This window comes from Sapajus apella, unplaced genomic scaffold (assembly GCF_009761245.1).
Source record: "Sapajus apella isolate SASKATOON/1434 unplaced genomic scaffold, GSC_monkey_1.0 scaffold47, whole genome shotgun sequence".
Classification (NCBI taxonomy): domain Eukaryota; kingdom Metazoa; phylum Chordata; class Mammalia; order Primates; family Cebidae; genus Sapajus; species Sapajus apella.
Window position 1 is genome coordinate 12,215,141 of NW_022436987.1, and position 23,830 is coordinate 12,238,970.

Consider the following 23,830-nt stretch of genomic DNA (forward strand, 5'->3'; position numbering starts at 1 on the left):
GTGTGCCACCACACTCGGCTAATTTTTATATTTTTAGTAGTGATGGGGTTTCCCCATGTTGGCCAGGCTGGTCTCAGAACTCCTGAGCTCAAGTGATCCGCCCACCTCGGCCTCCCAAAGTGTTGGGATTACAGGCATGAGCCACTGTGCCCGGCTTTAGTTATGTCTTATAAAATGATACAACAGGCTGGGCACAGTGGCTCATGCCTGTAATCCCAACACTTTGGGAGGCCAAGATGGGCAGGTATCTTGGGAGTTTGAGACCAGCCTGGCAAACATGACAAAACTCGTTTCTACTAAAAATAAGAAAATTTGCCATTCATGGTGGTGGGCACCTGTAACCTCAGCTACTCAGGAGGCTGAGGCACAAGAATTGCTTGAACGGGGGAGACAGAGGTTGCAGTGACCCAAGATCATGCCACTGCACTCCAGCCTGGGCGAGAGTGAGACTGTCCAAAAAACAAATAAAACCACAGATATGTCTTAAGTTTAATAATAATATGTCCAGTCTAGTGCCTTTGGAGATATGGAAGAATTAAAAAATTATCCGGGCATGGGAGCTCATGCCTGTAATCCCAGCTACTTGGGAAGCTGAGGAAGGACAATCACCTGAACAAGGGAGGTGGAGGTTGCAGTGAGCTGAGATTGTGCCATTGCACTCCAGCCTGTGCAACAAGAGTGAAACTCCATCTCAAAAAAAAAAAAAAGATGGACACCTACTACTTGAAAAGATGATTTTTCAAGGAAGATAATAGTTGTTGAAGGAAACCTACAAATTCTATGTTCTCACATGGATAGATTAGGACAAATGATGTGCATATATTGTCTCCAACTGGGTCAAAGTGGATGTTACAAAGAAAAAGCTAATGGAAACTTTTTTTTTTTGAGATAGTCGCCCAGGCTACAGTGCAGTGGCATGATCTCAGCCTACTGAAACCTGCACCTCTTGGATTCAAGGAGCCTCAGCTTCCCGGAGTAGCTAGGATTACAGGTGCCTGTCACCACACCCGCTAATTTTTATATTTTTAGTAAAGATGGGGTTTCACCATGTTGGCCAGGCTGGTCTCAAACTCTTGACCTCAGGTGATCCGCCCACCTGCAATCCCAGAGTGTTGGGATAGGTGTGAGCCACTGCAGGGTCTTTATTCTGAAGGATTGTGCCTCTGTAAACAAGCACCAGCCAGACATGCAGCTTAACCGTTTATCAGTCTCACAACCTTCAACCACTCCCTACGGTTATCTGAGATTTTACTCATTCAAGCAGCAATACCCATGCACCTCATTAAGAATTAAATAAAACATGGCCAGGGGAGGTGGCTCACACCTGTAACCCCAACACCTTGGGAGGCTGAGGTGGGCAGATACAAGATCAGGAGTTCGAGATCAGCCTGGCCAACATGGTGAAACTCTGTCTCTACTAAAAATATAAAAAATTAGCGGGGCATGATGGCATACCACTGTAATCCCAGCTACTCAGGAGGCTGAGGCAAGAGAATCACTCGAACCCACAAGTGAGGTTGCAGTGAGTGGAGATCATGCCTGGGTGACAGCAAGACTCCGTCTCAAAAAAACAGAAACAGAAAACAAAACAAAAATGAATTAAATAAAACACAATACCGAGATAAGCAAATTTTACTTTAACCCATCTAAAAAATTTTCAAATGCCAGGGACCCAAGCTCATTTCAGATATTCTTCCTAAACCCCCTGTGCTCCAGAAGAACTGTGCCTGCTTACTAACCCCTAGATCCCTCTATCTTTAACCCTCACCGCAAGATCCAGTATCTCTCCATTGCAAAGGTTCCTCTCCCTCCAGTGACACTTTTATGTATCAGGTGAGTACAAAGTAATTGCAGCTTTTGCATTTAAAAAACTGCAATTTTGCAGCAACCTAATATTATTTCTGATGCTACAAGTGGTTAACATCTGACAGGGATCTATCTCAGTCTTTAACATTAAATGTATCAAAAATATTTAGAAACATTTTTGCTGTAACACCAAAACAAACACAAAGGCATTATCTTCTAGTGTCTTCCAGTTCTCCATGTTTAAAGCAAACACCTATGAGATTATAAGCTGCTCAACTGGTTTAAGGGGCCAGTTAAGGGATGTGATGAACACTATCTTACCGCTCCCTGGAATCACATAACATCACTCACCTATCACTCCCCCGCCCCCATCAAAAAAGATCAACACATAGGAACCACTGATAGACACTGAAATACAAAAACATGCTTTTAGTTAAACAATCATGTTTATTGCTTTAGCACACAGACAAATTTATGCGACCAGGGCAGAGGCTGTAGATGATTCACTAAAAAAAGAAAAAAGGGGGAGGAAAGAAAATCAAGATTAATACTGGTCCCTCCACATTCATTAACAGAATTTCCCCACTAATGGAGCTATTCCCAAACAGTTAATAAATCCAAACTATATAAAATGCACCAAATTACTGAATTGTTGAACCAGTTCATTTTGTTTAAGCATAATGAATGAAGACGCTCACTCAGACATCCAAGGAAGAACTGGCCAACATAAGGAAAAACCTTTCTGGTGGAAACTGCAAATGTCTGGCAATCAATCATAGTGAGCAATTCATGCAAAAATTAATTCAAACTCCTGGGAGAAGAGATATGAAAGGAAAATTTACCTACTATCTAAGCGAGTCAAAGGGCTTATTATTCATGGTCTAAACTGGGGTCTGCAACTACGGCCCTCTGCTTGTCTTTAATACAGTTTCAGTGACACACAGCCACACCCATTTGATTGTGTATTTCCTGTGGCTGCTTTTCCACTGCCAGACCTGAGCTCAAAAAGCAGTTAACCAAATAGCCCCGAAGGCTAAACATATTCACTACCAGCACTTTTACTCTAAGATTTACTGTTGGCTGACTCCTATTCTTGATAACAACAATAACAACAAAAAAGCTGATACTTACTATTTCCAATTGGGAGGGAGGACTCGCTTAGTCTTATAATACCGAGCCAAACGATGAATCCGGCTCTCTATCAGAATCAGACGGAATTTAGCATCCTTATCCTAAAAACAAAATTTGATGCAATTCAAGAAAACCACCCAAAATGACCAAACATCATCAAACATTAATTTAATAAGAGAATGTAGAGCTACCATGCACTTTCTCTAATTAAAATCACTTTTGGTAGAATTTTAACTTAAAAGCAACACTACATTACACTAGTTTGAGTACTAACCCACCTTAGATAATTCAAACTAGACGCATTATATTTTACTGAAAAAACTTAATACAAGCAGTCCTATTTAGCACCAGGTTTTATGAGCTTACCTTTCTGTTCCTCTCAAGATGCTTTCGAACAGCGACTGCTTTCTTAATTAAATGGTAAAGATCTTCAGGGAGATCAGGAGCAAGTCCCTTAGACTTAAGAATTCTTAAGATTTTATTGCCTGTCACAAAACGTACTTGTGCAACACCATGTGAATCTCTCAGGATCACACCTGAAAGGGAATCATGTTTAACTTTCAACAACAAACACAAACTAGGGAATATGATGATGTTAAGGCTCAGATATCAGGGCATAGTTTCCTATCGGTAAAAAAGAGTCTTTTATACAGCATGGAAACCAACATAGGAATGCATGTAAAGCTCACTCAGACGTCCAAGGAAGGTTTACCCAACACTAAGGAAAACCTTTCTGGTGGAAACTGCGAATGTTGGAAAACCATCATCACAGTGAGCTTGCTGGAATACAGATGACCAAAGGAATTCATGAGATTCTAGTATGTCTATCTGTCCTATAATTAAAAACAGGTACCGGGCGCAGTGGCTCACACCTGTAATCCCAGCACTTTGGGAGGCCGAGGCGGGTGGATCACCTGAGGTCAAGGAGTTCGAGACCAGTCTGACCAATATGGTGAAACCCCGTCTTTAAAAAACAGCTAACATTTTATTGAGAACTCTGATCAGTCTTCTAAAAACTTTACACGTTATTTCTTTTAAACCTCTAATGAGTCCTGACTAATTACAATCTATGATATATTTTCTTTTGGTGTGTTATACCTCCATTAGACTACAAGCTCCAGGAATGCAGATATTTTGCACCCCCCCCCCCCCCCGCCTCCTTTTAAGAAGTAGGGTCAGGTGCGGTGGCCCATGCCTCTAATCTCAGCACTTTGGGAGGCTGAGGCAGGCAGATCACCTGAGGTCAAGAGTTCGAGACCAGCTTGGCCAACGTGGTGAAACCCCATCTCTACTAAAAATACAAAAATTAGGCAGGATGCGGTGGCTCACGCCTGTAATCCCAGCACTTTGGGAGGCTGAAGTGGATGGATCACCTGAGATCAGGAGTCTGAGACCAGCCTCAACATGCTGAAACGCTGTCTCTACTAAAAATACAAAAATTAGCTGAGCATGGTGTTGCAGCCTGCAGTCCCAGATACTACAGAGCCTGAGTCAGAAGAATTGCTTGCTTGAACCCGGAAGGTGGAGGTTGCAGTGGGCCAAGATCGTGCCAGTGCACTCCAGCCTGGGACACATTGTGAGAATACGTCTCAAAAAAAAAAAAAATAAATAAAAAAATAAAAAATTACACAAATTAGCCGGGAGTCTGTAATCCCTGCTATCAGGGAGGCTGAGGCAGGAGAATCGCTTGAACCCAGGAGGTGGAGGTTGCAGTGAGCCGAGAAGACTGTTAAAAAAAAAAAAAAAAGTCGTGGGGGGGGGGGGTCTCGCTCTGTCACCCAGGAGTGCAGCGGCTTCTTCATAGCTCACTGCAGCCTGGGACTTCTCGGCTCAAGCGATCCTCGCATCCTGAGTATGTGGGACTACAGGCACACTGCGGCTGGCGTTTTGTGTGTGGAGGGTAATTTAGTTGTATTCTCAGGCACCAGAACAATGTTCAGCACCTAGCAGGCAAACATTTGCTGAATGAAGCCACTTGCAAGAAGTCACACGCAGCTGAGATTCATACCACCCCTAACTGTGAGGAACTGTGTCATGCACGCTGCGGAGCCAATTCCAACCTCTCCACTTGATAGCTGTGTGATTTGGAGCTGTGGTTAGTATCCAGCTACACTGTGCCTCTGTTTCCTCAACTGTAACACTGGGGGGAAAGCTACGAAGACTGGCTTCAAAGTACTGACGTCAGAATTAAACGAGATCAGTACATATAAAATGCTTACAATGATGCCCCTAGCACGGTGCCGAGATCACAGTTCTGGCAATTTTAAAAATAACTTTACCGTCTACTAGGCCCTACAAGTCACAGGAGGACAAGCGCAAGAGGCTACATTAGACACAAACACTCACCGATTTGTGAAGGAGTCAGGCCCTTCTTGGCCAGTTTGTAAATCTGCTCCTTCACGTCGTCAGATGTCAACTTCAGCCACTGTTATAGAATTAAAAGCAGCCTTAGGATTAGAAACCAGGAATGGCGCCGAAGCATAGCGGCCTATCCAACCGCAACACCGCTCCTCACACACGCAAGTTCCTCACCCCGGAGTCGCTTAACCCAAGACAAATGCAAACCAGGCTTCTCCCCGGTTCCCGCGCGCTACTTACCGTGGGGACGCTACGGCGATAGGGCAAAGCCGACTGGGACAGGCCCTTCCTAGGGAAAGAAACAGTCTCGGGGTGAGGTGGCGGCCCGTGCCACAGCAGCCCAGAACATCATCCCTTCGGCCCGCGGCCCACACCCCCTCTCTTCCTCCCACCCGCGCCCAGCAATCCTGTTCGAAGCCCCGAGCTCACCCGGGAGCATGCATACGACCCATGATGGCGGCGGTCAGGCAGCTAAAAGAAAGCGAGGCTAGAAACGCCGCAGGAAGCCACCCAGCACGCAGGAAGTGACCTCACACGTCCCCGCTTCCTCGCACGCAGGAGGCGAAGTTACGCCTCTCAGCCACCGCGGTCTGTGTGACTACAACTCCCGAAAGGCATTTCAGCGTCGCACAAGCCTCCTCCATCCGCTGGGCCTCATCCCGGCATGCATCGGTCTTTGGTCAGCCTTGTGGCCAGAGCGGGAATTTGAGGCTGACGCCGGCTTGCGTCGAAGTTCGCTGCTGCAGATGCCGAGATCGTAAAGATTTGAGTGCTGCGCTGGGGGTGGGCATGGAACTGGTAGATCTGGAAGGATCAGCCATACACAGGTGTTTGTTCATTCGCCACTGCCGGGCTTTGTCCTGCCACTGGATTCTTCAGAGTCCGCCCTGCGCCTAATAAATTCACAGATAGAATAGCATGTGATGAGGACGACACGGGAAGCCGTGGCAGCGGCTACCGCCCAGCCACCACTTTCATTTCTCATCTCTGAATCCTACCCTTATCTGTCAGGAGAGAGTCACTGACAGTAAAGAGTTGAACCAGGTCCCGTCGGACGCCAGTCCCCGGCCGCGCTCGAATTCCCCTGCGCAGGGCTTTGAGGCGCTGGGCTCGCCGGGGAGAAGGGTTGGGCAGAGGCAGAGAACAAGCGAACCCAGCCGTGTTCCCAAGTTGACGGACAGGGAAACGCCCTGGGAGCAATATTGCAAAGGCCTAGAGGATGAGAGATAAAATTAGGCAATTGAATTTTTTTTTTTTTTTTTTTTTTTGAGACGTAGCTTTTCTCTTCTTGCTCAGGCTGGAGTGCAATGGCGCGATGTCGGCTCACCGCAACCTCCACCTTCCGGATTCAAGCGATTCTCCTGCCTCAGCCTCCCGAGTAGCTGGAAATTACAGGCATGCGCCACCACCCCCGGGTAACTTTTTGTATTTTTAGTAGAGACGGGTTTCTCCATGTTGATCAGCCTGGTCTCCAACTCCCGACCTCAGGTGATCCGCCCGCCTTGGCCTCCCAAAATGCTGGCCTGAGCCACAGCACCCTGCCTTTTGCCCATTTTTATTTTTTCTTGCTCTGTCAGTCATGCAGGCTGGAGTACAGTGACACGATCTTGGCTCACTGCAACCTCTGCCTTTCGGGTTCAAGTGACCTTTTGTGCCTCAGCCTCCTGAATAGCTGGGATCACAGGAGCCTGCCACCGCAACTGGCTTTTTTTTGAGTCAGGGTTTCCCCATGTTGGCCGGGCTGGTCTCAAACTCCTGACCTCAGGTGATCTACCTGCCTCAGCCTCCCAAAGTGCTGGGATTACAGGCATGAGCCACCATGTCCGGCCTTTTGCCCATTTTTAAATTGGACTTTTTGTTGAGTTGTAAAAATTCTTTATATATTCTGGATACTATTCCTTTTATTATGTACACTGTTTGGAAATATTTTTTTCCCATTCTGCGGGTTGTCTTTTACTTCCTTAATAACATCCTTTAATGCACAAAAGATTTTAATTTTAATGAAGTTCCAGTTTATCCATTTTTTTTTTCTTTTGTGGCTCATGCTTTTAGTGTCACATCTAAGAATCATCAAATCCAAGGTCACAAAGATGTATGTACACCCATGTTTTTGTTTTCTTCTAAGAGTTTTATCGTTTTGGCTTTTTTTTTTCTTTCTCCAGAGACAAGGTCTCACTTTGCCACCCATGCTGGAGTGCAGTGATGCAATCTGGCTCATTGCAGCCTCTAACTCCTGGGCTCAAGGGAGTTAGAGCCCACCTTGACCTCCCAAAGTACTAGGATTGCAGGCGTGAGCCACTGCGCCCAACCAGTTTGAGCTTTTATGTTTAGGTCTTTGATCCATTTTGAGTTAATTTTTGTATGTGATTTAAGAGTCTTAACTCATGCTTTTGCATGTGGTTATCCAGTTGTCCCAGCACCATTTGTTGGAAAAACCTTTTCTTTTTTTGAATGGTCAAAAAAACCCACAACTTTTTTTCTTTAAATAGTATTGACAGTGTTGTGTGTCTTTCCTGGATCATGATTGAAACGAATAAGAAGAACCAAATAGTGATTCTTGAAATAAAAGAATACAAGAATCAGCTAGGTGTGATGGCTCACGCCTGTAATCCTAACATTTTGGGAGGCCGAGGTAGGCAGATTGCTTGAGCCCTGGTATTTGAGAGTTCAAGATGAGCCTGGGCAACATGGTGAAACCCCATTTCTACAAAAAAAATACAAAAATTAGCCAGGTGTGGTGGTGTGTGACTATAGTCCCAGCTATTTGAGAGGCTGAGGTGGGAGGATCACTTGAACCCAGGGAGACTGAGCTGCAGTGACCCATGATTGTGCCACTGTACTCCAACCTGGGCAACAGATTGAGACCCCGTCTCAAAAAAATAAAAAATAAAATACAATAACCAAAACTTAAAACCTAATGGATAGGTTAAACAGTTGGAAGTAGTGAATTAGAAAATAAATTATTGAGAATGCAGGGACCAAAAAAAGACATGAAGACATGGAAGAGAGTGGAAAGGTCTATTATACATTACACATTTAATCAGAGTTCCAAAATGTGGCAGACCAAATGTTTGAAACGATAATGGCTACCAAGTGTTCAGAACTGAAGAAAGCTACTGATTCACAAATTTGTTTGTTTTTTGAGATGGAGTCTCGCACTGTCACCCTTGAGTGAAGTGGCACAATCTTGGCTCACTGCCAACCCCAATTCCTGGGTTCAAGCAATTCTCCTGTCTCAGTGCACCACCATGCTCGGCTAATTTTTATATTTTTAGTAGAGACAGGGGTTTCACCATATTGGCCAGGCTGGTCTCGAACTCCTGACCTTGTGATCTGCCTGCCTCGGCTTCCCAGAGTGCTGGGATTGCAGGCATGAGCCACTGCACCCAGCTCTAATCCACAGTTTTAAGAATCTTAAATAGGATAAATTAGCTAAGATACCTATACCTAGGAACAACTTAATATAGAGCAAACAAGGTTAGTCCTAAGATAGTAACTATCGAAGCTCCGTGATGGATTCACTCATGGAGTTCATTATGCTATTGTCTAATTTTGTATATGCTTAAGATTTGCATAATGAAGTTTTTCAAAAAAGTAAGGGTGAAATCATTCAGTTCTTGCTTTCATGGTCTCCGGGACCTTTCACATGTTATCTTAGGGTCAGAGAACCATAGCTTCACACTGTTATCATTACAGGAGGAAGGTACTGTATTAGAAGAATCCACATTTCTCAGTTCAGTAGATATGTCTATAACATAGGTGTTGCTGGACTACTTAATATCTTAAGTACCAAAGGCCAGGGACTACACTCACAGAAGCATTTCCCTTCTAAAAAATAGTGATGGGACTATAGCAAAGTGGTAGCAATCCAGACCTTCAAAGAGTAACACTCGGGCCAGGCAGGGTGGCTCCCACCTGTAGCCCAGCATTTTGGGAGGCTGAGGGGGGGCAGATCACTTGAGGTCAGGCATTTGAGACCAGCCTGGACAGCATGGCAAAACCCCATCTCTACTAAAGATACAAAATTAAGCATGGTGGTGCATGCCTGTAGTCCCAGCTACTCAGGAGGCTGAGGCAGGAGAATCGCTTGAACCTGAGAGGTGGAGGCTGCAGTGAGCCAAAATAGCACCCCTGCACTCCAGGCATGGGAGACAGAGTGAGACTCTGTCTCAAAAAAAAAGTAACACTAAGAAGTCAGAATCTCTATTTGGACATTTTTAGGGGCAACGGACAGGCTAGTTCTGAAATTCAAGATAATTGAACCTAATAAACTCCTGGGTGAGATGCAAAGAATATCAAGAATGAGCTCATAGCAAAGTTTGGAACCAAAAATGTTAGTCAATAAGGAAAGAAATGATAGCAGAGTTCTTTTATTCCAGAAATATTTTAATACAATTGTAGTATAGTTATGAAGTCACATTCAATCCACTGAATATATTCAGGGTATTAATAAAAATATTATACATCTTTATTCACTACCTTAATATAATTAAAGTATTTGGTTCTTATAGATGAGGTTAATTACCATATTAATTCATATATGCACTGCTAGTCAAATAACATGGAAATAAATTTATGGATTATGATAGTGGGGTTTCAGTCCTTTATGATCTGAAGTCTAAGTTTCAAAAGTGAATGTTTTTTTAAATGCCATAATATTTGAATCCTAGAAAGAACAGGCAACTAATTTTAAGGCAAGATATTGAAACTTTTATACAACTTTAATTTGAAAAAAGAAATTATCAAAGATCATACCTGCCTTAACATTTAGATACCTATAGATTCATATAAAGGCAGTAATAAAAATATCAGTGCAAGTTCTACATTGGGTTCCTCAGTAGAGAAAATAAGAGGTTCTTCGAGTGAACCGTTATCTTCAAATCCCAAAACATGGCAAGAAGAAAGAATTCTTCTGATGCGGGACTTAACGTAGCATAATTTAGTCAATAAAGATTAAGTATAAAAGATTGTGATTATACATAAAAATCAGTGTCTTGGCCAGTTTGTTAAACTTTCGTTTTTCAGATTTACTTTAATGTGAGCTTTTAAAAAATGCTTAAAAATCCAACTGATTTAAAACTGATTGATAGTAGTAATGCAAAGAGGCTTTCCTCTTTTTATTTTTATTTTTTGGTATGGGCTGAAGATTAGCATTTAACTAAGAAATAATTTATATTAAACCATATGTAAAATGTATGTGTGTTTGAATGAGTAAAGAAGGCACAAGATGAGATAAATTAAAACATTACCACTTGTTCTGAACTCTTAACTGTACAGCATTATAATACACACTTTTAGATATGAGTCCAGATTTCTTATTGAAGTGACAGCACATTTTTTAGCTCTATTATTTGTGCTAAAGACACTGCCGTAACAGACTGCAAAAAGGCAGCACATGTTGAGTCCAATTAACAGTGACCTCTATTAAGACAGTGTTTGTTGGTTCGTTTTGAAATTACAATGGCTAAGACAACTGGTGGAATGGAATTAGGTCTCAAAAGCTGATGTGAAAATTACTAGCACATTTGCATTTGCAAAGCTACTTACATACTTTAAGGAAATGTTATCGATCTGTGGAAAAAGCAAATGGTGGTGCTTTCATCTGCATTTTAATTAACTTATTAAATAGACAACACATTTTAACATTAAAAAAAAAGACATTCATCTACCATACTCATGGGTTTAACTACAAATGGACCATTAGTGTTAGGCACCAAAAATTTCAAGTTTTTCCCCCACCCCATCCCACTGATATATTATCAACTCTTCTATTTCTTCTCCGTAGGTATCACCATTTACATTAAACATTTGTGCAATTCATAAAAATTCTGTTCTGGGCAACTGAATTGGCGATTGTCCTGCCCCTCTTCATATTCTTTATTGCATATTTTGTTAGTTTTCTCACAGCAACCTGATTGGTGCAATCTCTATTGCCATTTTTAAAGTATCTGAATTTCTATTCTAACCATGAGAGTTCTTATATATATTTATCCCAACTAACGAAATTGTGTCTAAAGTTGATAACTAATAAAAATAATGAATCTTATTGTTTTTCTTTTTTTTTTGAGACAGAGTTTTACTCTTGTCGCCCAGGCTAGAGTTCAGTGGCATGATCTCAGCTCACTGCAACCTCTGCTTCCCAGCTTCAAGCGATTCTCCCGCCTCAGCCTCCCAAGTAGCTGGGATTACAGGCGCCCGCCACCAAGCCCAGCTAATTTTTGTATTTTTGGTAGAGACAGGGTTTCACTATGTTGGCCAGGCTAGTCTCCTGACCTCAGGTGATCTGCCTGCCTTGGCCTCCCAAAGTGCTGCGATTACAGGTGTGAGTCACCTGTGCCCGGCAAATCTTATTCTTAATGGTTACTGTAGAATAATTTCAATCCTGTCCCTTATGATTCTGAATCCCATTATATAATGGAAAATAACTTTTCATGTGAATGTACAATGTTTACACATGTCAGTAAGACAGTTTACAAGACAAACTAGTCTACAAAGACAAAAGGTCTATATTAAAGTTTAATCTGGACCCTAGAACTGTCAGGGGCTTCTTGTGAAGAGTCTGCCCTACTCAGGAATGGGCACATGGATGAACAATTATTCACTTGTGTACTGAGGGAGTGGAGTATAGATGTAGGGAGGTGAAATTACCACTCCTGGAATAAATGTAGGATTATAATGGAATGATGGAATTTGTTGTACAATCACATTGATAAGTCTTGTTCAGGTATTGGGCAACAAAAACTTAAATGGCTTGACCATTTAAATAATTATTTCATACATCAGAATTAGAGAAAATAATTTTCTGTGGGAAAAACATTAGTACGTGTACATAATTTCTTGTCTTTAGTAAGCTGAAAGTGAGTGAAAATTATGTACTAATTATTTATCAAATCAGGAAAAAAACCAGAAATGAAGTGCCAGGGAAGCATACAAAGTTAAGGCACCATTATTTACAACATCAGTGATTGGCACTTATTCTGAAAAAGGCTTTAAAGACATGAATAAAAAGCAATGTTATGTTTTTACCTACTTCTATAAACTACTTAGTAGTTCTTAACATAGCTGTCTATTATTTGTGCTTTGTTTTTCAGCTCCATGAATAGCAGCTGCATTTTATGGTAACATCCTGCATCTTTCCTTTACTTTGGTGTTTGTGAACATTACACAGTGGTAAAGGCTATAAAAGGTGCGCAACAGGAAAACACATATGCCCTGCCTCTTCAGAGAAAACAATGCAAAATAGGTGGCTGAACTGACATAGTACTGTCTCAAAGTCTTTTTCAGGAATTAGTATATATTAAGTTTAGGGTTTATAGCATTCTGCATAATGACTGAAACAGCAATGGCTTCCAAAAGTTCAAAAAGGTTAGTTATGTGACTGTTGGTCCAACAGATGTGTTCAAATGCAGCAAGTATATTTAACTATATAAGTTCCATCCAAGTATAAAATACTATACAAAATTCACAAGTGTATGTGTGTGTCTATGTGTGTGTGTGTGTGCATGTACGCATGCAGGTTTATAACTGTCCTTGCTTCCAAAGCTGAGACATTCACTAGTTTAGAAGTACGTTGCTGCAGTCAGCTGATACCATTTAACTGTCTCTTTGCTCAAGTTGAAATCTTTCAAAGGCAGAGTTACTCCACCCAAGAAAAAATTCTCCCGCAGAGATTCTGCACTCAGCACACTTAGTTGAAGTTCTCGCTGTCTTAGGGTTTCTTTGCTATACCCATTGTACACAAGCTACAACAAAGGAAAAAAGAAACAGTAAATTATAAATTAAAGTTTGTTTGGTTTCTTGGAACATTTCAAGTGAAAACGTGAAAATATTAGCTAAAGAGTGACCATAATGAATGACACTTACTATGACACATCTGGTAGGTTTTGTCTTAATAGTTTAGAAGGACATTTTTTATTTCAGAAGTCTTGGATTGTACTACTATTCCTGTGATGTCTGACAGAGAGAGGTACAAAGCAGGACTAATTAGCTAAAAAATAAAAATTAGGCTGGATGCAGTGGCTCATGCCTGTAATCCCAGCACTTTGGGAGGCAGAGGCAGGTGGATCACCTGAGGTTAGGAGTTCAAGACTAGCATGGCCTAAATAGACTCGTCTCTACTAAAAATACAAAAATTAGCTGGGCATGGTGGCAGGTGCCTGTAATCCCAGCTATTCGGGAGGCTGAGGCAGGAGAATCACTTGAACCTGGGAGGCGGAGGTTGCAGTGAGCTGAGATCGCCCCACTGCACTCTAGTCTGGGCAACAAGAGTGAGACTCTGTCTCAAAAAAAAAAAAAAAAAAAAAAACCAATGAAAATAAAATTAAAGATAGAAACACAGTTTTTCTGAACTGGATGTGATGGAAAAGGGAAGAGAAATTACAGAATACCATAAGATGATCTAATAGCTGGGGGAAAAAAAAAAGAATGGAAGGAAGCAAATTGCGAGGTAATTATAATTATTCTGCCCAAAAGGAGGGATTAAAATTTCCTTTTGTTGTCTTTTTTTTCTGTTGGAGTTTTTATACCATGAAATAATTTGATTATTCATAATTAAATACAAAATCACCCAACTAAAAATGCAGTTTGCAGCAAGTCTGAAGTGTTACAAAGTTATTCTGTTTCAAACTCACATCACATTGAACACTTAGAATTTTAATTTTTCCAGAAAGCCTCATCATAAGTTTTGAGAAATATCTCCTTAACCTAGTCCTCACTGTTTGGCTAAAATAACTTAAAATGGCCAGGCGCTGTGGGTCACGCCTGTAATCCCAGCACTTTGGAAGGCCAAGGCAGGTGGATCACCTGAGGTCAGGAGTTCTAGACCTGCCTGGCCCACATGGGGAAACCCTGTCTCTACTGAAAATACAAAAATTAGTCAGGCATGGTGGTGGGTGCCTCTAATCCCAGCTACTTCGGGGGTAGAGGCAGGAGAATTGCTTGAACCTGAGAGGCAGAGGTTGCAGTGAGCCAAGATCGTGCCACTGTACTCCAGCCTGGGCAACAAGAGGGAAACTTGGTTCCAAAAAAAAAAAAAAAAAAAAAAATTGGTCTTTATCAAGCATGTTGTGCTTTTAAAGAAGTCAAACGGGCCAGGCGCGGTGGCTCAAGCCTGTAATCCCAGCACTTTGGGAGGCCGAGGCGGGTGGATCACGAGGTCAAGAGATCGAGACCATCCTGGTCACCGCGGTGAAACCCCGTCTCTACTAAAACTACAAAAAATTAGCTGGGCATGGTGGCGCGTGCCTGTAATCCCAGCTACTCAGGAGGCTGAGGCAGGAGAATTGCCTGAACCCAGGAGGCGGAGGTTGCGGTGAGCCAAGATCGCGCCATTGCACTCCAGCCTGGGTAACAAGAGCGAAACTCTGTCTCAAAAAAAAAAAAAAAAAAAGAAGTCAAACGATTGGCCAGACACGGTGGTTCACTCCTGTAATCCCAACACTGTGAGAGGCCAAGGCACGTGGATCACCTAAGGTCAGGAGTTTGAGACCAACCTGGGCAACAAGGTAAAACGTCATCTTTATTACAAACACAAAAATCAGCTGGGCATGGTAGCACATGCCTGTAGTCCCAGCTACGCAGGAGGCTGAGGCATGAGAATCACTTGAACTGGGAGGCAGAGGTGCAGTGAGCCAAGATTACACCACTGTACTTGACCTGGGTGACAGAGTGAGAATCTGTCAAAAAAAAGAAAAAGAGGTCAAAGGATTTTCTGTAGGTTTTAATAAATTTATAACCTTAATGAGAAATCAGAATTATCTGCTTCCAATCTCTAATCAGACATCATGTGGATATGCAAAAGATGTGTTTATCCTAAAGAAGCAGTTTAATAAGAGAAGTTGGGGGGGGGAACTTTAGCATGTTTTAATAGGTACTAAGTTTATAAGTTGACTGTGAGTCACTCTCAGCAAAGTCACAGTTATACCCTATGCAATTCAGTTGATATTTTGCTTACTGCTTTGATTTTTGTTTTTTAAGAGGCAGTGTCTCTTTAAAAAGACACTGTTGCCCAGGCTAGAGTGCAGTGGCACAATCATGGTTTACTGTAACCTCAAACTTAAGGGCTTAAGCTATCCTCCAGCCTCAGCCTCCTGAGTAGCTAGGACTACAGGTGCATACCATCATGCCTGGTTAATTTTTTAATTGTTTGTAGAACAGGGTCTCACTATGTTGGCCAGCCTAATCTCAAGCAATCCTCCTGCCTCAGCTTTCCAAAGTCCTGAGATTAGAGATACAAGCCACCACCACCTGTGGCCCTGCTTTCTTTTCTTTTTTTTTTTTTTTTTTTTTTTTTTTTTGAGACAGAGTCTGGCTCTGTTGCCCCTAGGTTACAGTGCAGTGGCACAATCACAGCTCACTGAAGCCTCAACCTCTGGGGCTCAAGTGATCCTCCCACCTCGGTCTCCCGAATAGCTGCGACAACAGGTGCATGCCACTATGCTGGGCTAATTTGTTACATTCTGTAGTGACAGCATCTCACTATGTTACCCTGGCTGGTCTAATACTCTTGGGTTCAACCAGTCCTCCTGCCTTGGCCTCCCAAAGTGTTGGGAGTACAAACATGAGCCACTGTACCTGGCCTGCTTTCAATTTTGAGTACTCTAAGAGGGTTACTAATAGAAGAAAACAGCCTGGGTGTGGTGGCTCACATGTGTAATCCCAGCACTTTGGGAGGCTGAGGTAGGTGGATCACCTGAAGTCAGGAGTTCCGAGACCAGGCTGGCCAAGATGGTGAAACCCCAACTCTACTAAAAATACAAAAATTAGCCGGAGGTGGTGGCATTCACCTCCAGTCCCAGCTACTTGGGAGGCAGAGGCACAAGAATTATTTGAACCTAGGAGGCAGAGGTTGCAGTGAGTTGAAATTGCACCAATGCACTCCAGGCTAGGCAATAGAGCGAGACTCCATCCCCTCCAAAAAGAAAGAAAAAAAGAGGAAAACATCTGAAGGAGAATGGTTTTGAAACTATATCCTATCAAATTAATTAAGATAAAAGTACTAGATGTTTTAAAAGAATGGGAAGGACATCTGAACTTCAATTATCTGAAAGCGCTGCCTCATAGAAGGAAGAAAAGTAGTTCTGTATGGCCCCAACAGGTATAACTCAGACCCCACAGATGGCCTCGGAAAATCAAACTTTTAGCTTTGTATAAAAAAATAATCTAAGAAGTGGAGCTATCTGAGACAAACCAAATAGCCTGGAAGTAATTGAGCACAGACTAGACAACCACTTTTTGTGACTATTATAGAGGGGGGTTCACACACTGGCAAAGTAGATGAATTATGGCTCCTAAGGTCTATGAGGGCTATATTCTATATCCTTTTGTTAAATACTATTGGACTGCTATTGGTGTATATTGTATAACAAATAGTTCAGCAACTGATACCTAAAAATTTATTATTATTTTTTTTTCGAAACAGGGTCTCACTCTGTTGCCTAGTCTGGAGTGCAGTGGCATGATCATGGCTCACTGTGGCCTTGACCTCCTGGGCTCAAGCAATCCTCCTGCCACCTAGGACTATAGGTGCGTGCCACCATGCCTAACTAATTTTTTTTTTTTAATAGAGATGGAATTTCACCATGTTGCCCAGGCTGGTCTCAAATTCCTGAGCTCAAGTGATCTACCTACCTTGGCCTCCAAAATTGCTCGGATTACAGGCATGAGCCATTTCGTCTGGCCTTAAAATGTTTTAAAATCTCAAAAAAAAGAAAAAAACATCTCAAAACAATGGACACGGGGAGCGGGGGAAACACACACTGGAGCCTGCTAGGGGATGGGATGGGGGAGGGATAGCATTAGGAAAAATAGCTAATGCATGCTGGGCTTAATACCTAGGTGATGGGTTTATAAGTGTGCAAACCGTGATGGCACATTTAGCTATGTAACAAACCTGCACATCCTGCACATGTACCTCGGAACTTAAAAATGAAAATTAAAAAAAACTCAATAAACCAAGGAAACTTTTAGAAATGATTTTAACTTACCATTTCATTGAATGTCGGATTCCTCGTTTTTCGTGAAATTTTGGTTTTGCGTTTGGATGTTTTGTGGGTATCTGGAAGTAGGTATGTTTTGACATATGGATTTGGGTCAGCCCCATCTTCAGTAACCTAAAAAGAAAAGCAGTCCCTTAACAGCAATGCTTCCTGCCAAGGTAAGGGTTTCCTCTACAGCCATCATTCTTTGTAATCACTCACAAGATCTTTGATGTGCATCACCATGATGAAAAGAGTACCATTTCGGTAAGAGATGGATAATTTCACAGCTCCTCCTATTTGGCCTGGAGTAGGACTGAAGGGACCTGCATCTGAAAACACAAATAGTTTCATCTTTATTTTATCTTGGTTGTAGTGGTTCAAGCAAATCAAAGGATTTTGCTTTATTTTCAAGACCATCGCATGTGGTGCAGACAGGAAGGGAGGGGAAAAAAGAAGTAAACAATGTGGTTAGGTCATTGATTTATACTCCTTTAGTAATCATATCTATTAGGAAAGTTATATTTATTCAGAAATAGACTGGCTTAGAAAGAATACTCTCCTCTCATTCTCAGACTACAGCTAGTAAGCCCACTATCATTCTACCATACTCACTGAGAAGTTATGGACTTACAGATCATGAGTTACCAATAAAGAGAAAAAAAATAATCTCACCTGCAGACCTAGCTATTCCTTCAGCTTTCTCATCACGAAGTAAAGGGTGGAAGAAAGTACAAACAAGATCACACTAAGATTAAAGAGAAAACAATTCGTTAATTTAAATATTATAAAACACAAATGATAAAGGATGTTATTACTTCTTATTTAGTAAGTTCACCTCTGCTACATCCGTTGAAGCATTCATCAAACTCTGTAAATAACTGTTTAACTCAATTTTCCTTTTGGCGGCTACATCTTTTATGTGTGTTCTTCCTAGAACCATCCTATTAGGAAAGCTACAAAAGAAAAATAAAAACAAGTGGGATTTAAATAAGTACAGTATTTCCTTAGAAATAAACTTTTTAAATATATACTTAAAGACAGAGTAAAGTCTTAATCCATTATGAAGTAATATTTTGTGGCCGGGCACCAGTGGCTCATTCCTATAATCCCAGCACTTTGGGAGGCCAAGACAGGTGGATCATTTGAGGTCAGGAGTTTGAGACCAGGCTGGCCAATACAGTGAAACCCCGTCTATACTAAAAATACAAAAATTAGCCGAGCGTGCTGGGAGGTGACTATAATCCCACTACTCGGGAGGCTGAGGCAAAAGAATCACTTGAACCTGGCTGAGTCACTTGCACTCCAGCTTGGGTGACAGCCTGGGTGTCTCAAAATAAAATAAATAAATTTTTGTGATTTCAAAGTACTGGAGACAACATAGTTCAATTACCCATTATTCTTTTATGAGTTTGGTAGAAAAGGTGTATGGGTTGATTTCTTATATTTATTATTACGTTGATTCAAAAGGAACTGTGGTTTTTGACATTAAAAGTAATGGTGGAAACCACAATTACTTTTGTACCTACCTAATACTTATTTTCTACTATTTCTTCTCAAGTTTAATCACTTATAAATATTTTATCCAGATCTGATCCCTAAAAAAAAAAAAATCACTACTCAATCAGCCACAGCTATTATATACACAGTAAAATCTATAAATAATAACATAAGGCCTAAGTAAAGTGCTGAAAGGATAATCTTAATTGCACTTATTTTGGTAGCAGTGGAAAAATGAAACTGTACCTGGAAACAAACTCGAATACCCACTTCACTTCCTCCTTACTTTTGAAATCTAATCGGAAGAAAATATGAACAACTCAACACAGAAATCTACTGGTCATTGGGCTACATTAAAACTGAGGACTCCCAAAGGGTATCAGATACAAAACTAAGATTTTGATAGACAGTCTTGATGGTATTTGCTTCAGTTTTTTATCAGAGGAGCTCAGTATGTCCCATGATAGATTATTTCTGCATTGATTTTTTTTTTGAGACAGGATCTCACTTTGTTGCCCAGGCTGTAGTGCAGTGATGTGATCTTGGCTCCCTGCAACCTCCACCTTGTGGTATCAATCAGGCCTCTCACTTCAGCTCCTGAGCAGCTGGGATTACAGACATCTGCTACCACACCCAGCTAATTTTTGTTTTTATAGATGGGGTTTCGCCATGGTAACCAGGCTAGGCTCAAACTCCTGGACTCAAGCTATCTCCCTACCTCGGCCTCCCAAAGTGCTGGGATTATGAGCATGTGAGCCACCATGCCCAGCCGCATATGACTTTTTTCAAAACCAAGATTCCAAATTACTATCTTGTGTTGCTTATTATGGTAGAGACAGCAAAGTTAAAGCCTCAATAAAAGAAGTCTAGAAAATCTCATATTTTAATATCCTGATCATGTATTCATTCAACAAAAACTTACAGTTCCTTGTTTATGTCTACTTTTGTATTAGGTCCTTGTGATACAAAGGAAAATAAACCACACATGGCCCATAGTGTTAACACAAAGCTTTTCACCTACATTTGATAACAACTTGTTGCCTACAAAAAGGATTAATGTACAAGGATGGATACATACCCTGGTAACTTCCAAAGCGGAAAAATAATACTGAGCTTATTGTGAAGTTCCTGAAATTCATCAAATGTTCGGAAGACGAATGATGGTTCAATCTGTCCTTCCCTCAAAATTCGGACTACATAAATCTGAAAAGAAATCATACCACAAACACATAAAATTTATGTTTAAAACCTTATCTCCAGGCCGGGTGTGGTGGCTCATGCCTTGAATCCCAGCACTTTGGGTGGCCGAGGTAGGTGGATCACCTGTCAGGAGTTTGAAACTAGCCTGGCGAACATGGTGAAACCCTATCTCTATTAAAAATATAAAAATTAGCTGGTCATGGTGTTGCGTGCCTGTAATCCCAGCTACTCGGGAGGCTGGGGCAGAAGAATCACTTCAACCCGGGAAATGGAGGTTGCAGTGAGCAAAGATGGTACCACTGTACCCTAGCCTGGGCAACAGAGTGAGACTCCGTCTCAAAACAAACAAACAAACAAACAAAACACAGAACCTTCTTTCCTATATTGATCTTAGCCAACAGAGCAATAAAATCTCCTTTTCTGACAGAAATGTATAGCTTGTTATATATAGTTCAAGTACTTTTATCTTGGTAATATATATGTCATCAATAGGAAAAAGCAAATATAAGTCATTGTATTTATAGCACATGTAACTACATTTTTAAGAGTTATTATAACCACCCTAAGATATATAAACTAGAACTTAAAAGTATAAGCTGGCCACAGTTACTCAAGCCTATAATCCTAGCACTTTGAGGGGCCAAGGCTTCAGCCCCGGAGAAGAGGCCAGCCTGTGCACATAGTGAGGTTCTGTTTCTACAAAAAATACAAAAATTAGCCAGGTGTGGTGGTGGGACACACCTGCAGCCCCAGTGACTCGGGAAGATGAGGTGGGAGGATCAATTCAGCCCAGGTGTCAAGGCTACAGTAAGCCAAGATTGCATCACTGTACTCCATTTGGGGTAACAGAGTAAGACTGTGTCTCAAAAAGTAAACATAAAAATAGGCCAGGCATGGTGGCTCATGCCTGTATTGGGAGGCCGAGGTGAGCGGATCACTTGAGGCCGGGAATTTGAGACCAGCCTGTGCAACATGGCAAAACCCCATCTCTATTAAAAATACAAAAATTAGACGGGCATGCTGGTGGGTACCTGTCATCCCAGCTACTCAGGAGCTGAGCCATGAGAATTGTTTGAACCTGGGAGGCACAGGTTGCAGGAGCCAAGATCGTGCCATTGCACTCCAGCCTGCATGACAGAATAAAATAAAATAAAAATACAGCTGGGCGCTGTGGCCCACGCCTATAATCCCAGCACTTTGGGAGGCTGAGGAGGGTTGATCACCTGAGGTCAGGAGTTTGAGACCAGCCTGGTCAACATGGTGAAACCTCATCTCTAAAATAAATAAGTAGTCAGTTGAAAAAAAAGGCAAAAGGTTTGTGAGGGTGAAGGAAAACTTGTTTTGCTGGCTAATTAAAAAAAATTTTTTTTGAGACAGAGTCTCACTCTGTTGCCCAGGCTGGAGTACAATGGCACACTATCAACTCACTGCAACCTCTGCCTCCCAAAAGTAGCTGGGACTACAACCACATGCCACCACACCCAGCTAATTTTCGTATTTTTAGTAGAGACAAGATTTCATCATGTTGGCCAGGCTGGTCTTGAACACCTGACCTCAGGTGATCACCTGCCTCGGGCTCCCAAAGTGCTTGGATTACAGGCGTGAGCCATCCTGCCCAACATATTTAAACTTTTATAAAGTTACAATACTTTACAGAATATAATACTGGTGCCAAGTCAGCTCTATCTGTAGAAGGCCAGAAACGAATTTGGGGATCTATATATAAATTTAAAGGTAGTAGTATATTGGGGAGAGAATAGACTAGGCAATAAAATGGTGTTAGGATAACTTAATAAACACACAAAATAATACTAAAATTTATTAACAAAATAGATGAAAATTAAAACAATAGTGAAATAGCTTTTTAAAGTCTATCATTTTCCCAAAAATTTAAAAACTGGCAGTTCTGCAAAGTATTATCCCACAAAAAAGTTAGCACGAGGGTGAAAAGTAACAACAAAAAAGAATGTTATAGTCTCGAAGGGGAAAGACCATGGTGAAGATCCTGTATCTGTTCAAAGACAGTATGTGTGTGTTTTGTATCACAGATTGGAATAGAAACTTTGACTTTTTACTTTATATATTTCTATATTAATTGAATTTGTTACAACAAACACACTTTACCTTTAAGTAAAAAAACTGAAGAATGAACAAAAAACCAAATACATAAAAATAAAAAAATTGAAGAATGAGAAAAATCAGAATAGCACCATCCTTTTAGTCTTGTCTCTAAAAAAATATCATTTGGTCCTTATTGTTTGAAGCAAATACAGCAAGAATTAAATACCAAAAAAATTCAGGGATGCTTTAAGTACATTTACTTATTTATGGACCATTCATGAAAGAAACAAGCATGAATAGAATAAATGCTTGGAACTTTAGCAGAATCAGCAAAGGAAGTAGGAAGGACAACGATTATACATGCATGATTGTTTACAGATATTGAAATCAAACTTACATAATGTTTATCTGGGTTGTATTTCTTATGATATGTGAAAACAGAGACTTCCTTGATTCGACCATCTTGTCTAAAGGAGTATGTTTTAGGTGAAAATGAAAGGATGGGCTCATCATTAGAAGGAATACCAGAAAAACGAAGCTGAGCAAGGTTGTGAATGAAGAAGTTAAACTTCGTGGCAATGCTTCCCAAACTTGATTCAATAAGCCTACAAAGTAATCAGAAAATTCGTTAACAGTAAATGAGAACACATGGTAAATTCTTTCAATGTAATAAATGACAAAAACCACTTTTATTCCTTTAAAAATATTACCAGGTTGTCACTTTGCCAAGGATTCCCTTTGTTCTATAGGCCAAAGATTTGTTAAGATACATCTCACCCCAACAAAATCATTTAGCCCAAGAAAGAAATTATGCTTGGTTTTCTTGAACCCTGTAAGGTCTCCAAGACTAATTAAAGAGTATTTCAGATAGATGATGATTGGTATAATGGTAAAAAGATGACTTCAGGAATTTATTCCCTTTTAATAAAGGAGAAAGATGACAAATAGGTGTGAAAGAAAGTAATCTAAGGGCCGGGCATGGTGGCTCACGTCTATAAATCCCAGCACTTTGGGATGCCAAGGTGGGCAGATCACGTGATGCCAGGAGTTCAAGAACAGCCTGGCCAACAGGACTCTACTAAAAATAGAAAAATTAGCCAGGTATGGTGATGCGTGCCTATAATCCCAGCTACTCCAGAGGCTGAGGCAGGAGAATTGCTTGAATCCAGGAGGCAGAGGTTGCAGTGAGCTGAGATTGTGCCACTGCACTCCAGCCTTGGTGATGAAGCAAGACTGTCTCCAAAAAAATCACAAAAACAAAAGAACAAAAACTAAGTAATCCAAATTTTAAAAATTCTCTTCTATCAAACAGTAGAATTGTAGAATTCAGTGTCAGACTCCTTCAGGTCATCATATTTTCATTCAGTTGGGAAAAGAAGTTTTGACAGGTTGGCGAGTTTGGAAGGTAGGCCTGGATAGAACATTTTAGGCAAGCAAAGGAAACAAAAAGTCTCAGAAACAAGGAAGCAAAAAAGAAGGAAATTCTAAAACAGAAATGAGAGAATCTCAAACACAGGCTTTTGCCTCACTATGGACTGAATGTTTGTGTTCCCTGAAATTCACATATTGAAGCCCCAACCAACACAGCGCCTATATTTGGAGATAGGGCCTTCATGGAAGTAATTTAGGTTAAATGAGGTCATAAACAGTAGAGCCCTAATCCAATAGGAGTGTCCTTCTAAGAAGAGATGAGACAGCCAGCTCTCCCCACCATGTAAGGACACATTGCAAACGTGGCCATCTGCAAACTAGCAAGAGAGCCCTCACCAATAATGTAATTGGCTGGCACCCTGATTTTG

General features: G+C 41.2%; 2 protein-coding genes and 1 non-coding gene across 3 annotated transcripts in view; all 3 read right to left on the reverse strand.

Annotated features, from left to right (window-relative positions):
• Positions 1–2,233: 2,233 nt before the first annotated feature.
• RPS13 (ribosomal protein S13) lies at positions 2,234–5,887 on the reverse strand. Its single transcript, XM_032240852.1, has 6 exons — positions 5,725–5,887; positions 5,536–5,584; positions 5,284–5,362; positions 3,304–3,473; positions 2,938–3,038; positions 2,234–2,312 (listed from the first exon to the last, which is right to left on the reverse strand). Exons 1-6 carry the CDS (start codon positions 5,745–5,747, stop codon positions 2,279–2,281), a joined length of 456 nt encoding a protein of 151 aa, XP_032096743.1. The 5' UTR covers positions 5,748–5,887; the 3' UTR covers positions 2,234–2,278.
• Positions 3,623–3,712, reverse strand: LOC116525373. The gene has a single exon (XR_004257659.1). It is a non-coding gene; the product is annotated as a small nucleolar RNA SNORD14 (small nucleolar RNA).
• Positions 5,888–9,649: 3,762 nt separating the features above from the next.
• The window catches only part of PIK3C2A (phosphatidylinositol-4-phosphate 3-kinase catalytic subunit type 2 alpha), a 121,097-nt gene continuing 106,916 nt past the window's right edge, over positions 9,650–23,830 (reverse strand). Inside the window, exons 27-33 of the mRNA XM_032240851.1 lie at positions 22,429–22,636; positions 19,849–19,973; positions 18,109–18,226; positions 17,946–18,018; positions 17,493–17,602; positions 17,280–17,405; positions 9,650–13,037 (exon numbers count right to left, since the gene is read on the reverse strand). Coding sequence (XP_032096742.1) covers positions 12,855–13,037; positions 17,280–17,405; positions 17,493–17,602; positions 17,946–18,018; positions 18,109–18,226; positions 19,849–19,973; positions 22,429–22,636 — 943 coding nt within the window. The 3' untranslated portion in view covers positions 9,650–12,854. The remainder of the gene's footprint in view (positions 13,038–17,279; positions 17,406–17,492; positions 17,603–17,945; positions 18,019–18,108; positions 18,227–19,848; positions 19,974–22,428; positions 22,637–23,830) is intronic.

What these genes read in the sequence shown, in the direction of transcription:
- RPS13 (XM_032240852.1), bottom strand. Translation starts at nt 5,747, where the DNA reads ATGGGTCGTATGCATGCTCCCGG. An exon ending in ATCTTGAGAGGAACAGAAAG is followed by an intron (nt 3,039 to 3,303) that starts GTAAGCTCATAA and finishes TTTTGTTTTTAG; the next exon opens with GATAAGGATGCTAAATTCCG. An exon ending in CTCCCTCCCAATTGGAAATA is followed by an intron (nt 2,313 to 2,937) that starts GTAAGTATCAGC and finishes TTCTTTTTTTAG; the next exon opens with TGAATCATCTACAGCCTCTG.